Genomic DNA, 16308 nt, shown 5'->3' with positions numbered 1-16308 from the left:
ACAATGAATCATGGCCTAAAGATTAGTGCACCCCTGTTCTGATTCTTATTCCTAAAAACAAGCATAGTACAAAATGTAGCAATTATAAAGCTATCACTTTAATCAATCATCCAAACAAAATTTTCCTAAAAATCTTACTCTCTAGGATTGTGAGGAAAATGATAAGTATACTTTGAGAGAACCAAGTAGGATTACTTAAAAACAAGAGTATACAATAGATCATTTATTTATAATATATCATGTACTTTTTTAAAGACCTTTTTCCTGACGTACTCCAGGCACAGGAGATGAGGATTGTATTTCTGAAAGAAATGCAATTTCCATCTCCTGTGACTATAAGGCATCAAAGGATATCTTATACGTGAGGCAGATCAAAGACTCTGAAGGTAGAGTATTAAGGAGGGATGTGGATATAAGAAACAGATGAAGAATATACTTTGAAGGGATCTTGAACGAGGAAAATGTGAGGACTCACAGAGAAGATGGGCAGCCTTATGAGGGATGGTACAGAACATCAGTCAAGTGGAAGTTGAGGAGGCTGTAAAGAGAATGAAGAATGAAAAATTGGTGAGCCCTGACAGGATCCCAGTAGAGGCATGGAAGGCACTGGGGGAGGAGGGCATTGACTTGCTATGGGATCTGTTCATAAAGGTTTGCCAAAGGAAAAAAAAATGCCTGAGGAGTGGTGGGAAAGTACTCTTGTACCTATTTACAAGGGGATGCAGTTGGTGTCCCACACCAGTAAAGGGGATGCAGTTGATGTCCCACACAATGAAAATCCTAGAAAGGGTTCTTGATGGAAGACTGAGGGAGGAGGTGGAGATTGCAAAGGAGCAGGTTGGCTTGATGCCTTGTCGATTGACGACAAATGATGGAAAAGTTTCGAAAGAAACAATGGGAGCTACATCTGGTGTTTATTGATCTGAAGAAAGCGTATGATAGAGTGCCAAGGTAAAAAGTCTGGAGGTGTCCGAGGGAGAAGAAGGTGCTGGAAAAATATGTCAGGTTGGTGCAAGAGATGTACAGAAATGTGAAGACAAGAGTTCAGACCTGTCTGGGAGAGACAGAAAGCTTTCAAGTGACAGTTGGTTTGCATCAAGAGTCAGCATTAAGTCCGTTTCTGTTAATATTGTGATGGAGGTGGTGACTGAAGAAGTGAGAGAAGACATACCTTGGACAATGTTGTATGTGAATAACATCGTGCTGTGTGAAGATTCATGAGAAGTGGCAGATAAATTGGAAAGATGGAGGAGAGTACTGGAAGAGAGGGGTATGAGGCTGAGCAGAAATAAGAAATAAGATTAGGGTAGTCAATCACAATTTCACAGGATTCTGTAAATTTCCGTTCATTGTGATTAACCACCCTAATCTTAATAATAATGGTGGCTTAAAAATTCAAAGAATTTGGATTGCACACATTCAGCCCACTTAGTTTCCAGCAAACCCTGACTTTAGGACTCTAAGCAATTTGTCATTTTTTATTGGCCACCATCCATACCAGTTGCAATATATGTTTATATGTATACTTATATAAGTAATAAGTTTATTTTCTGTTTATTTATTAATCTGTTATTTTCTGTATAAACATGTCACTCTCTAGCTTAATTTAACTTTGTAACCTAATAGATAATAATAATAACAGGACTCTAGTTTTGATGTTGTGAGATTTTTTATTATTATTCTTATTTCAGCATCAGAGGTCAGGCAAATAGTTTTAACGGTTGATCAGTAACTTTAGAATGCCATGTAGATTGTAGTGCAGCTTGTTTCTTTGTATATATACATATATTCCAGAAGATGAACTTAATTTGAAGGTCGAAACGTCGAGTGTATATTTTGGTTTATATTAAACTAAAGTTTTACTCTAACACGGTAGTTGTATCCATAAGTTTCATAATGTATTCTGATCACCATGCAAGCATGAAACAAACAATATTTAATAAACTACGCCTTGGAAAACAGTAATACTGAAATTACAGTTGGTGGCAAAAAAAAAAAAAAAATAAATAAATAATCTCAGATATACTGATGACACTGACCTAATAGCAGAGAATGAACATCAATTATAAGAATTAATAAACAGAGTTTCTAAGGCACTTAGTGATTATGAATTAAAGATCGGCATTCACAAATCAAAAACAATGTCTTCGGGTAATAAGACTATGAAAATTCTAGTTAATGATGAAAATTTGGAAGAAGTAGAAAGTTGCAACTACTTGGGAAGCATATAACAAGATGGTTGATCTAAACATAACATTAAAGTGCACATTACTGATGCAACTATTGCGCTTCAGATACTGCAGCCACTTTGGAAGGACAATAAAATACAGCTAACTACAAGACTCTACCTCACTGATACCCTTCTTAACTCTCTAATTACACAGATGTGAGAGTTGGACATTAGTAATAGATGAGAAAAGACTTTGGCCTTCAAGATGAAATACTACAGAAAATACTATACATGGTATAAATGGTATAAATAAAATACTATATTTTGAAGATACTATACATGGCACATGTACCAAATTACGGGGTTAGAAGGAAAACCTGCTCCATTGCTAGAACACAAGAAAATATCACAACTAAAATATGTAGGAAACAGCTCCAGTGGCTGGGTCACATAACTAGATCAGACAGCTTACCTAGAATAGCAAGAGAGGGATTGGCTTCTGGGAAAAAAATAAACACTCGGGACAATCTAGAATCACCTGGATAGATAATATTAGAAAATGGACAAATTCATTGGTCTCCATTTTTATTATTATTATCCAGGCCTCCATGGAGTCAAGTGACTTATTGTGGGAGGCCTTCTTAGGAAACACAAAGTTTATCATACCACTCCTTGAACTCATTGACCGTTCTTGCTCTCACCACTCTATCAGGCAATGCATTCAATAGTTCAACCATCTTCCACATACAGAAACCACTCCTCACACTCTTGCTCACAGCTTCCTTCCATAACTTCCAGGGATGGCCCTTGTCATCGCTCTTTCCTGCTGTTCCACCAAGCGAAAGAATTCCCCAGTGTCCACCCTGTAACTGTCTCTCAACAGTTTAAAAGTCTTGATCATATCACCTCTCCTTCTTCTATCCACCAAACTCTGCAGTTCACATTCCCTCAGCTGATCCTCATAACTAATATTGAACAGTCCTGAAACCATCATTGTTATCTGCTTCTGTACAATTTCCACAGTTAATTTATCACCGTCAATTTCTGGGGATCAAATTTCAGAACATAGTCTAAGTGTGGTCTGATGAGGATCTTATACAATGGAATGATAACTCTTATATCTCTGCAGGTCAGCGTAATTCCAGTATTGCAGCAATCCTCTGGGTTAACTTCACCACCTTTGCAATGTGCTCCCTAAATTTCAGTTTTCTATCAATCATCACCCCCAGATCTCTTGTCTACCCTACTTCCTCCAGTCGAGTATGCAGCCTTCCATCGATGTATTCAAAACTTCAAGACTTTACAAGATTTTTATGCATTGATGAAAGGGCATCCTCCCAGTTTTAAGAAGTTTACCATAATTTCATCTTCTAATGGGGCTTTTCTATTCTTCTTTTCCTGCAGTGCCATTTCCACTTCATCCTGTAATCTCTCGGCAGTTCTCCTTGATCCTTTTGTTAAGGCCGGCCCATTCTTTTTTCTCCTCCATGCGCTCTTTTTTTCTTTGTCTTGTCGGGCAGCGGAAACTTCTCTGACCCATTCATTTGCCCATCTGTTTAGTTTATTCAAATCCTCTTGCAGGGCTGCCACATCTGCACTATTACTGATAACCCTTCCCAGCTTCACATCATCCACAAACAACTGAATATCCCCTTGCAATCCATTGACAATGTCAGTGATATAAAGGTTGAACATTACAGGTCCCAGTACTGAGCCCTGTGGAACCCCACTTCTAACCTTCTACTACCTTGATAATGCCCTGCCACACACAACTCTCTGATACCTATCCGACAGCCAATCCTGAATCCAGTTGACTAACCCAAATCTAAACCGATGTGCTGCAACTTAAATATCAGCTCATTATGTGGCACCCTCTCAAATGCCTTTGCAAAATCCAAAAAAATGGCAGTAAATGCCTTTCCCTCATCAACTGCTCTTGTCATTTTATTATAAAAGGATCATATTACTAAAGCAAGAGTGCCCCTTAACAAATCCATGTTGATTCTCACAGATAACATTACCCTCATCTGCCCAACACTGTATATAGTCCCTCACTACTTTCTCCAAGATCTTAACAACTACTGATGACACACAAACTGGTCTATAATTAGACACTTCCAGTCTGCTATCACCCTTATGCAACTGCACTATCTTACCTTCCTTCCATTCCTTGGGTACCCTTCCTGTAGCCAGACTTTCATTGAAGTGCCAGATCAATGGAGCTGTCAGTTCTTTACCACTTTCTTTCAAAACCCGTGGTGAAATACCATCCAGTCCCACAGCTTTACTGACATCCAGAGTACACCTGTAAACCTTGAACCTGCCCTATCCCTCTAGTATTAAAACCTTCTTCTCCAGGATGAAATACTCCAATAATACTCATTGAACAACTCCACTATGTCCTTTTCAGTCACTCTATTAGTTTATTCAAATTTCCCATTTTTATCCCACAATGTCATTCTTCCACAATCATTTCTCTTCCTACTGGCCACACAGCTAAAAAATGTCCTAGGATTTTCTTTGGATCTTAGTGCCAGTCTCTTCTCATATTCCAGTTTTGCCTTCCTCACCATATTAGTCACTCTCCTAGCCTGAGTCTTATATTCTTCATGCATCTGCTCTCCATCCCTCTTCCATCATCACTTTTTCACCTGCAGTTCCGGTTTGATATTGTTTGTCATCCACTTTATACAAAATTGTGTCTGCTTCTTCACTCGTGGAATACAGCTTACTACTGTCGCTAACAAATATTCATTCACAATTTTCCAAGCACTAATGATATCCTGGCCTTCCAATTCTGCCTTCCATGGAACTGCCCCAAGTTGATATCTAAGACTATTATAATCACCTGCCTTATAATTCCATATACGATAATAACTGAGATTATCAGAAGAGCTGATAATCTCAGTTATTATCAGCTCTTCTGATGCTATGACAAATCCAAAACTCTCGAACCTCTTGTTCCCTCTATTACATGTTGCCTAAGACATTTTCCCTTAAGAATTCTAGAAATTTCATTCCCTTATTATTACATGCATTTTCCTCTTCCCAGCTTATACTGCTGTAGTTAAAATCTCCCATAACAATCATTCTTCTTGTACTTGCCAAGCTCAACTGCCTAAACATCTCCTGGTCCCCACCCTCTGTGCTCCCTGGTTTATAGCAACACCCTACTAAATATCCTGTCTTGGCCACTTCTACGTCACACCTTCAAAACCATTTGTGTCACTGCCTTCCAAAACCTCCACTCTTAGAGGACATAAGTCATCACTTATCATAAGCAATACTCCACCAACACATTTTCCTTTCCTATCCTGCCCAAAAATTCTGTACCCTGCTACTTCAATTCTTGCTATTATATCATCTTCCGTCAACTACGTCTTAGAGATCCCAATAATCTTTGGAAAGGCTGATGCTATCAGCGCCACCAATTCATCTCATTTATTTTGGATACTCCTGGCATTACTGTAAAGCATAAAAATGTCACTGCTTCTATACCTATCATTATCCCCACTGGACTGTGTTACCTGATCTCGTCCCCATTTCACCAAGCACCCATTCCCACAAGAAGCCACCCCTGCTACCATCCACCCTGGGAATCGCTTCTTGTCTCAGTTTTTTATAATTTCCTTCTTTAATACTAGTTGGATTAAAAGAACTTATCAAAGAAGCAATGTCCTCAACAAAAGGAATAAAAGTCAATGAAAGACCAAACATGCACATATCATATATACAGATAGTGTAGTAATTATAAACAGTTAACAAGTGAAATTTCCAATACTAGCTTGCAAAATTACAAGAAACCTGCAGAAATAATAATATGATTATAAATTCAACTAAAACAAAGATAATGAAAATCGGAAGACACCCAGAAGATATGCCAATAACACTTAATTAGCAAAGCATGCAACAAGTTAATGGTTTTAATTATTTAGGAGCATATTTGACTTCAAATTTAAATTACATAACAACAGCAAAACACAGACTTTCCATAGCATAATCAATGATGAATAAACTTAATAAAATTTGGTAAAACAGCAAAATTCTTACAACTCTAAAAATAAAATTCTATGAAAGTAGGATATTACCAACAGCTACCTATGGGACAGACACTTGGATCTTAAAAAAAGAAGCAGAGAGGAAATTGTTGGCTTTTGAAATGAAATGTTTATGAAAAATCAACAGAACTCAGTGAATAGAATGTAAGGCTAATGCACAAGAGCTGCAAGATTTGAATATCCCTATCTTAACAATTCTTAACACAGTTAAAAATCATCAACTCCATTGGTTTAGTCACACTGTACAAATGGAACTAGACAGACTTCCTCATCTGATAATTGATGGCACTATCGAAAGCACAAAACCCAGGAGAAGATCAAGATTAACATGGCATAAGAATCTTAGTTGATCTTAAGAGTAAATTCTTTGTTTGCTTTATTTCTTTTTATTACTATTTGAGCACATTCTTCATCAAACTAAGCTCTCTTCTTTTGCTTATTTTCATATCCTAGAGTTTCTTATGCACTATTCAGAAGCTGCGTTAATTTTAAGCCAATATTGATCTACCATGTTTTTCTGAGTATAAGACGATACATTTTTCTAAAATTTTTAGACCAAAAATTGGGGGTCGTCTTATACACAGGGGGTAACCGGTTGAGAGACCTGCAGTTGCCGTGGCAAAACTGCAAGTCTCCGTGAACAGGTTTCCGCCAATCACTTCTTCTTCTTTTCAGAAATTTTCTGTCTGCTGCTGGACAAAGCCCTCCTCCAGTTCTTTCCACCATTCCCTGTTTTTGGCAATGGTTGACCAATTTTTCCCAACAAAATTTCACAATTCATCACTCCACCTTCTTTTAGGACGTCTTCAGTCTCGTTTCTCTTCTTTAGGAATCCAGTTCGTTGGTATGGTGGTCCATCGCTCAGCTTCTCTTCTGGATAGATATCCAGCCCATTTCCATTTTAGTCACTTGTGGTGAAGAATGATGTCAGTGATGTGAGTCTGGCTTCTTATCCAGGTGTTTTGCTTCTTGCCTAGAATTAACCACTCCATTTTTCTTTGAGTTGTTAATTTATTTGCCAGTGCTTTTGTTAGCGACCAAGTTTCACAACCATATGAGATGACTGAAAGTATACACTGGTTAAATGTCTTCCTTTTTAAACAGAGTGGGACATCATTGTTTTGAAAAATGCTTTTCAATTTTCTGAATGCACTCCAGGCACGTTGAACTCTCCTATTTATTTCCTTTTGGAGTCCACAGTTTAGATCAATGAGATGACCTAAGTGTGTATATGAAGAGACTCTTTCTGAGAAATTGTTTTCCATTATTATGTTTTTTGGTGTTACAAAATGATTAAACATGATTTTAGTTTTTTCTCTATTTATCTTTAGACTGACTTTTCTGCTTTCATGATATAGGTTTTCTGTCATTATATTAATGTTTTCTGGAGTGTTTGCAAAACTTATATCATCTGCATATCTTAGGTGTTTTAAGTTTCTGGTTTTCTGGAGTGTTTGCAAAACTTATACCATCTCCATATCTTAAGTGTTTTAAGTTTCTGTTATCAATTTTTATACCAAGGTTTGTCCAATTTATATTATTAATATAAATTGGACAAACGTCCAATTTATGTCCGACGTCTAATATAAATTAGATGTCGGACACAAAGGTGTCTGACGTCTCCTTGTCGGACACCTTTTTTGATTGATATTTAATTGCTACTCGTGTGAAGTTGGATTGTTGCTGTTGCAGTGAGGTATATTACCTGGAGGAGGTCCATATATTCTCCAGGAATGCCCTGACTCTGGAGTGCTTTCACTAGTCTTTGTTAACGCTGTTGATTGATGTTATTAATGGCTGATTCTGAATAAACCAATCAGAACTCTGAAAGCATTCATACGTCTGCAACTCGTTGGCAGTGTAAGTTAATGACTTAACAATATTTTGAGCACTAGCCCATAAAAATGTCCAAAAATAAAAAACGATTGTCATATTCTTCAAAATCCAAGTTAAAAGTCATCAATTGCACAAAAGAACATGGAAATAAAGCTTTAGAGAGACAAAAGAACATGGAAATAAAGCTTCAGAGAGACATGACCTCCTACCACTGAGTGTATGATTAGACAGTGGAGAAAAGAAGAACAATTGCTCCAGATGCCAAAAAAGAAGAGGGCCTTAAGAGAAAAACCAGCAAAATGGCCAAACTTGGAGCAGAGGCTTAAGACTTAGATTATGGAGCAGCGCCAGAGTGGGATATGTGTGTCAACCAAGCTTATTCGTTATGAGGCAAAAAGGTTTGCAAAAGAAAAACATTGTTGATTTCACAGAAACGGCAAAATGGTGCTTCAACTTCATGAGGAGAGAAGGGTTGGTCATGAGAACACGAACCAAGTTAGCCCAGAAAATGCATCTTAGTATGTATCTTAAAAATATTACCTAATTACTGAATATACTTTGAATATTTTAAAAAATATCAAATGTATGCTGTTTTATGTTTAAAATATTATTATTATTATTATTATTCGTCACACCTCCAAGGAGTCTGAAGACTCATCGCGGGAGGACACCCACAACTGTCTCAACCACTACACCGAACCTCTGCTACGAATCATCTCCATCAACGCCATCTACCGCCCACCACCACAACTAGTATTTTTTGTCTGTAAATTGCGTGTGTTCTGAAGGGCCGATTTGTCTGTATGCGGGATGAAAAACCCGAGTTTCCGGGAGAAAAAACCCTGCTACCTCCGTAAGAGATCAGCTAACTCGCCTTTGATTGAAATTGTCCAGATAAAGATTCCTCCCGTCGCGACGAGAATCGAACTTAGGCCTATTCCAGTCGAAGGGCGCAATGTACCGTTGTTCTTCCAATTGCGCTACGGAGGCATATTGATTTCTTAATTTTGGGTTCGTCTTATACACTGAAAAATACGATAATTCACAGCAACCTCCTCTATATGACATTACATCCATAATACTTGTTGCTGTTTTTTTTTTTTTTTTTTTTTTTAAATCTAAACATACCTGATCAAGTTCATTAAATATTGTGCCAGATATCTGGAGATATCCATGTTCTTTTATGGATGCCTTTATGAGGAAAACATGTAGAGGATATAACCATATTTTCATTATTGCAAAATCTATCAGTTTCTCTCCATATGCACTGAAGTATTAAATAACAAGAATGAAACATAAATAAATGAAAAGAATTAAAACTCTTCCTTGTAAAAAAATAAGAGATCAAAATTAAACGCAAGTAAAATACATGACAAGATGATTTAATTTATTCTTAACATGCAAGGAAAATCCATGATACAAACTCACTTCTTTTTCAAAAATATCATCAAGATGCTTATATAAATGAATACTTCCGCCTCTGTCTCCAATCACAACATATTTCCATGTAAAAATATGGACTGCAGCGGTAGCCCAATGCTGTTTACATTGAGGAAGTAAAAGGGATGCTTTCCTTTTCAGATTGCAATGTGGAAATTTAGATTCTTGAAATTCCCAAACAAACTATAAAGAAATAACATTTATTATTTGCTGGGCAAAATCACTAAATATGATATGATGTGCCAATTATTATATAAAATATGACCTGACAACAACCTTCTTGATTAATTACATAAAAAGTTTCTAAAATATCATTATAACTAGACAACAGTTATAGTTAATAATATAATTATAATTAAGAATTATAATCAGCCCTGTAGAACGAGTGGTGAAAGTAGTGCCCATGCTCTAGGAGCTGAGTTCTAGGTGGTGCCATTCGGAATGATGGAGCAATTTATTTTCAAAAAAAAAGTAAATTTTTTTAAAATTTTTTCAGAAGCACCAATTCTGATCTCTTCCCTAGATGCTTATTCACCATGCTACAGCACTGATTATAGTCCCCATTAGCTAGTCACACAAACCTATCATTTCTCTCCTTAAACTCACTCAGTGGTAATGTACTCATAATCACCCTCTGAGAACCCATGGTCTCATTCATCACAAAGCAAAAAAGCCTACTCCTGCATCCTTGATAATCACACTCACACTAGACTTTTTTTTTAAGGATTATTGTTTTCCTCCGTGCTGCCATGTACTCAAAAATTTCTCTTCTGAAGCCATTTTATAAAATCACACTAGTGAATTCTGAGGGTGGTCTGAAAAGTTCTCGGCCTAACAATGAAAAAACAAATTTATAATTTCAAAATTATTTTTATTTTTCAACATAATCTCCCTTAAGACTAATACATTTATTCCAGCGATGCTCCAGCACCATTATCCCATCCTTGTAGTGGTTCTAAGTAAGATTTGCAAAATACCCCTCTACAGCTGCAATCATCCCTTGATTCGAAGAAAAACTCTGACAAGTGAGGAAGAGTTTTAGTTTTGGGAATAGATAGATAAAAGTCAGAGGGAGCCAAATCTGAGGAATAGCGCAGATGTTCCAACAATTCATAGTGCGGATCCCTTAATTTTCCCATTCCCAAAACACCTTTGTGGGCAAGTGCTGTCCTGATGAAAGATGATTTTTTTCTTCTGCAAACCTGGTCTTTTCTCACAAATTTTTTCATCTAGTCTAGTTAAAAGATCAGAATAATATTCCCCGGTTATTGTTTTACCCTTTCCAAGATAATTAATAAACAAAATGCCTTTAGTATCCCAAAACACTGATGCCATGACCTTTCCTGCTGATGGAACCGAATTTGTCTTCTTTGGCACTGAACAACCGGCTTCTGTCCACTGTTTTGACTGCTGTTTGAATTCTGGTGTGTAATGGTGAATCCAAGTCTCATCCATAGTAATAAATCTACACACAAAATCAGTTTTATTCTTGTTAAAAATGCTCCAAGCACTGTTCAGAGATTTTCACGTGAGTGCGTTTTTGATTTGCTGTGAGCAAGTGCTGCACACATCTTGTGCAAAGCTTTTTCATTTACAATTCTTCATGCAAAATATATCCTACATGTTCTTTTGAAATGCCTATTGTCTTAGCAATTGTATGCACTTTGACTCGCCAGTCATCCAATACCATATTGTGCGCTTGATCAATGATATCTGGTGTTGTTACACTTTTTGGACATCATTCACGTGGATCATCTTCAAGGCTGGTACGGCCACGTTCAAACTCGACAGCCCATTTCTTAATTGTCAAAAACAAAGGGGGAGAAGAGTGCCCATAAACTTTATGAACTTCAAATGAATTTCTTTTGGCATTAACCTTGTTTTACAAAGAATTTTATAACCGCATGATACTCAATTTTGTTTTACACACCTTGTTTTACAAAGAATTTTATAACCGCATGATACTCAATTTTATCCATTTCAAGGGATATAGACAACACGTTTGCTTCAGACAGCTGTATAAAACAAACTACTGGATAGAATGTCTTGCAATTTCACATGGATGCTTATAAAACATGTGCCAACTTAGAAAAAAAAAAATCTTGCCAATAGTGTTGCCATCTATGGTCGATGCCGAGAACTTTTCAGACCATCCTCGTATATCTTTCTATCGAGTCTCCTCTATTCTGATGCAAACCATATTTTGAAACCCATATATACATATTTAATGTATACATATAGGATGGATACCTAAGAATATAGGTAAGCAATCTAAGAACAACAGTCCAGAAGAGGGATACCAATTACCTTGTATGTGTGTCAGAATGTTTTTCAATATCCAAGTAAGCTTTTTTTTTTTGCAATTTTGCCAACCTTTTACAATATATCACCATCACTATCAAATCCCTAATTTGATTGATTTTCTGTATGGTACAGTATAGTACTATGAATGGGGCATATGCAGATGTAAAATATTCTTTTCAGAGAACCCAATGCTCATCATGCACAACCTCAGTCTATTTAAATTACCTGACAAGATCATTAGATCACTATTTATTTTTGCTGTACATAGTTCTACAAATAAATGAATATTATCCCTCATATTATTCCATGTATCATTAATGCACAAATTAAATAGACACACCTGTAGTACAGAGCTCAATGGGCAAAACTGATCGTATGCCAAATTCACTGATTTGATCCTATGATACTTCTGTCTACCTACCACTCACCTCTGTTCCATCTTCATAGCAGGATTCTCTGCAGTATAATGCTAAATGCCTTATATCCAACTATATCCTCCAAGACTAATCAACTGTTTTCAACTCAAGTAATGTGGGGCCAAGTCAAACCCACAAACGTCTCAAACTGATGACATTTATTCCTGATGCTAAAGACATTAGTAAACAAATATTGTAATAAATGACTGTCCAGTTCAGACTGGTGACCTGAGAAGCTACATTCAGCACAATTTGATCATTTCCATTCTAACACTCACTTGAAGGCTATTTGCTCTCACATACACCTGACACCCACCCAATTGTCCATGACTTAGATTACCTTATTTTACAAGTCATTTCATCCAAATTTACTACATACATCTAGTAAATGCATACCATTTCTCCTAAATAACCTATGCTCACTGAATTTTTTAAAATTATGGCCCTCTTCTCAATGTACTCCTATCTTCTTGGTAATCTCAATATAGATACTAAATTGGTTTCCTTTTTTCAGTTTCAGACACCAATCACTAGATTTTGGTGGCAACATATTTCTGATCTGTTATTCTGGTGGGTATTACCAGAATCTGACCTAACAGAAATATTCCATTACCACTCACCAGAATAACAGATGAGCTACAACTTTCAACCAACAAATTTTCTTAACTAGCTATCCATCAAAACAGCTTGCAGCTCTCAGTTGACAATCATTTGACAATCCATTTCTGTATATGGGAATTCTTGCCAACTTATTTAAAATTTTCAGCACCCCAGAGATACTGTGGATCAGTAGTTGACATACCAGTTTTTGCATCACTCTCATACAACGGAATTATCATGCATTCTTTCCATTCTATGGGATCTTTCCTCAGCTGGGACCCAAATTATACAAACATGTCAAGGGCAAAACCATTCTGAGTGAACATTCCTTTAGCATATCTGCTAACGTCCCATTAGGCCCTATTGCTGAACTGATATTCAGGTTATGCAACAGATATTGAACCTCATTCTCATGCATGTCTATCTTTTCATCCAGTGTAGTGGTAGCACTGTGAACTATGTTATATATATCTGGTTGATGCATCTTAGCGAAGTATGCATTCATTATTTGAGCAATCTCATCTGTTTCTGACACTTCTCATCTGTCTACATTCACTGAAGTTATTTTTTCATATTCATTTTTTTTTCTTTTATTTGCAGCATAGCAATAAAATTCTTTTGGACTGCAGTGTTAATTGTTTTTCATACTCCAATTTAGCATTGCTACACAATACTTGTGTGTTTTCTGCCCTTTCCCTAACATATTTCACAATTCCTCTCACACTTATTCTCACATTATTCCTTACATATCATCTCTTTTTGTGGATCTCTTGCTCAATAAGGTTACACATCCATTTCAGTCCAACTCCATTTGTTCTTCAAATTCTAGGGACACATTCGGATACTGCCTCATTTCTGTACCTTTTCAAAGTTTACCAATCCATTACTGACATCCTTTTCATTCAATAACTTAACAGAATTGAACTAAAAAAGTATTCTCCTTAGTTTATCATAATTTCAAGCCACTTATTGTTATTAGTTCAGCATGTAACCTGTTATAATTGGAATATGCTTAGCTACATCCCATGTCAAAATGGCATGATCACTCTCATGAACTGGTGGTAAAACATTCACATTCTTGACTGAAACCCCTTCTGATGACATGTTCAAATCTGATACTCTTTGGGCCTCGCATTCCATTTTTCACATTTGAGAAAGCTGTCTTGTAACAGCTCAATAAATTTTCCTTCATTCTTATGAGACTTCTCTTCTAGCCAATCTACATTTAAATAATTTATGTCACCTATAATGATTACTCAGATAATCTGGCACTGCACTGCATTGTAAAAAAAGAAATGAGATAATCTCAATCCTGTCAGTCTGAGATGATCTCTGTTCAACAATTATTTTTAATTTCCAAGTGCTTTTATTATATTTATTTATTGCACAAGGGTTCACGCCGATTGGTGCAATAACCTCTTTTTTTACTATTTCTTTCAGAATCCAAAAGTCACTGACTCAAGACCAATATACAAAATAAATACATTTAATAAAACAAAAACAATATATATACACTTTAAACAACTTTACATAACTATAACTACAGAGTTAATTGGATCCAAAGCCTTTTAAAAATAAACTTACACTTAAGACTAGACTAAACACTTTGTTTTCACATTGACAAAAAGTTCATTGCCAGTTTCTTTCTCTGTCAGGCCTTTTCCGAAGATATATGACTTTATTCTTCATTTTCATTGCATCCTTTCTCATCACTCACTCATGTAGCACACATTCATTCTTCCTGACTCAATTCTGTCTCCTTTCCAATAGAAATAATAGTTAGATCTGGGTCCTTAAGACAGATGAAACTTTCTAATCAGAGTTTTCTCGAACATTCCTTCAGAATGTAAATAGCAACTACTTCTTTTATTCACTAATGCTTATTGACAGTCTTAACTCTCCCACTTTAAAAAATTCACAGTTCTACGATTCCCTTTTCAGAATCTACTATAAATCTTCCAATTAGCGTTTCCTCAAATATTCCTTTTAAAACGATCTATAGCAATATTTTCTTTTATTTATCAATACTTATTCCACTTTGAAACTTCATAGTTCCATGATTCCTTTTTGGAAATATACTATTAATTTTCCTCTGACTGTCACATAAAAAAATGCAATTTCCTCCGAATCTAAATATCTGCCGGACTGTGTTCTAATTTCTTCCTGAACGCTCTCTCTTGTCTACTATAAATCTTCCAATTAGCGTTTCCCCGAATATTCATTTTAAAACAATCTATAGCAATATTTTCTTTTATTTATCAATACTTATTCCACTTTGAAACTTCATAGTTCCATGATTCCTTTTTCGGAATCTTCTTCTTCTTCTTCTTCTTCTTCTGCAGCTTCTCCCACTTAAGTGGGGTCACTGTTGATGATGAGTCTCCTGCACATCCTCCTGTCTTGGGCTGTCACCACATCCAAGTTCTTCATCCTCAAGTCCTCTTCTACCAGCTCCCTCCATCTCTTCTTTGGCCACCCACGCTTCCTCCTTCCTTGCACATCTGCATGACCCTTCTTCCCACATATTCGTCCTCCCTCTTCATCACATGACTAAACCATCTCAACCTTGCCTCCTGTATCTTCGCTCCTAAGTTCGTAACTTTCACTGTTCTCCTCACACAGTCATTTCTCCGACGATCCTTTCTGGTCACACTGCACATCCACCTAAGCATTCTCATCTCTGCTACTTCCATCCTGCTGATGTTATTTTTCCTCAGGGCCACAGTTTCTATAGCACATGTCATAGCTGGCCTCACTACTGTCCTATAGATTTTGCTTTTCAGATTGATCGGCACCCTCTTATCGCATAACACTCCAGCCATCTCCCTCCTGTTCCTCCAACCCACTTGTATCCTGCTTCTCACTTCCTTCTCAGCTCCTCCATCTTTTTCCACTGTTGAACCTAAGTATCTAAAGTCCCTCACCTTCCTGATGACATTTCCTTCCAGCTCCAGATCTGTCTCCTGGCCGCTGCCCACTGTGCAACACATATACTCTGTCTTACTTCTGCTCAGTCTCATACCTCTCTCTTCCAGTACTTTTCTCCATCTTTCCAGTTTAGTTCCCGCTTCTTCTCTTGAATCTGCACACAGCAAGGTCATCTGCATACAACATTGTCCAAGGCGCATCTTCTCTCACCTCCTCCATCACCACCTCCATCACAATTAAACAGAAACGGACTTAATGCTGACCTCTGATGCAAGCCAACTGTTACTTGAAAACTTTCTGTCTGTCCCAGACAGGTCCGAACACGTGTCTTCACATTTCTGTACATCTCCCGCACCAACCTGACATATTTCTCTGGAACCTTCTTCTCCCTCAGACACCTCCAGACTTCTTGCCTTGGCACTCTATCGTATGCTTTCTCCAGATCAATAAATGCCAGATGTAGCTCCCGTTGTTTCTCTTGAAACTTTTCCATCATCTGTCGTAACCCAAAGATAGCATCTGTTGTTGATCTACCAGGCATGAAGCCAAATTGTTC

The 16308-nt window shown here is 36.9% G+C and overlaps 1 protein-coding gene across 1 annotated transcript in view; it reads right to left on the bottom strand.

Annotated features, from left to right (window-relative positions):
- LOC150102899 (tRNA (34-2'-O)-methyltransferase regulator WDR6) overlaps nt 1–16308 on the bottom strand; it is a 624232-nt gene that overhangs the window by 293064 nt on the left and 314860 nt on the right. Inside the window, exon 13 of the mRNA XM_090398196.1 lies at nt 9493–9687. Within this exon, the coding sequence (XP_090254322.1) occupies nt 9493–9687 (195 nt within the window). The remainder of the gene's footprint in view (nt 1–9492; nt 9688–16308) is intronic.

Source organism: Typopeltis vanoorti, chromosome 9 (assembly GCF_054136105.1).
Source record: "Typopeltis vanoorti isolate ZY-2024b chromosome 9, IOZ_Tvanoo_1.0, whole genome shotgun sequence".
NCBI lineage: Eukaryota > Metazoa > Arthropoda > Arachnida > Uropygi > Thelyphonidae > Typopeltis > Typopeltis vanoorti.
Note: the sequence above shows the minus strand (reverse complement) of the source record. Positions and strands in the feature narration are given on the sequence as shown.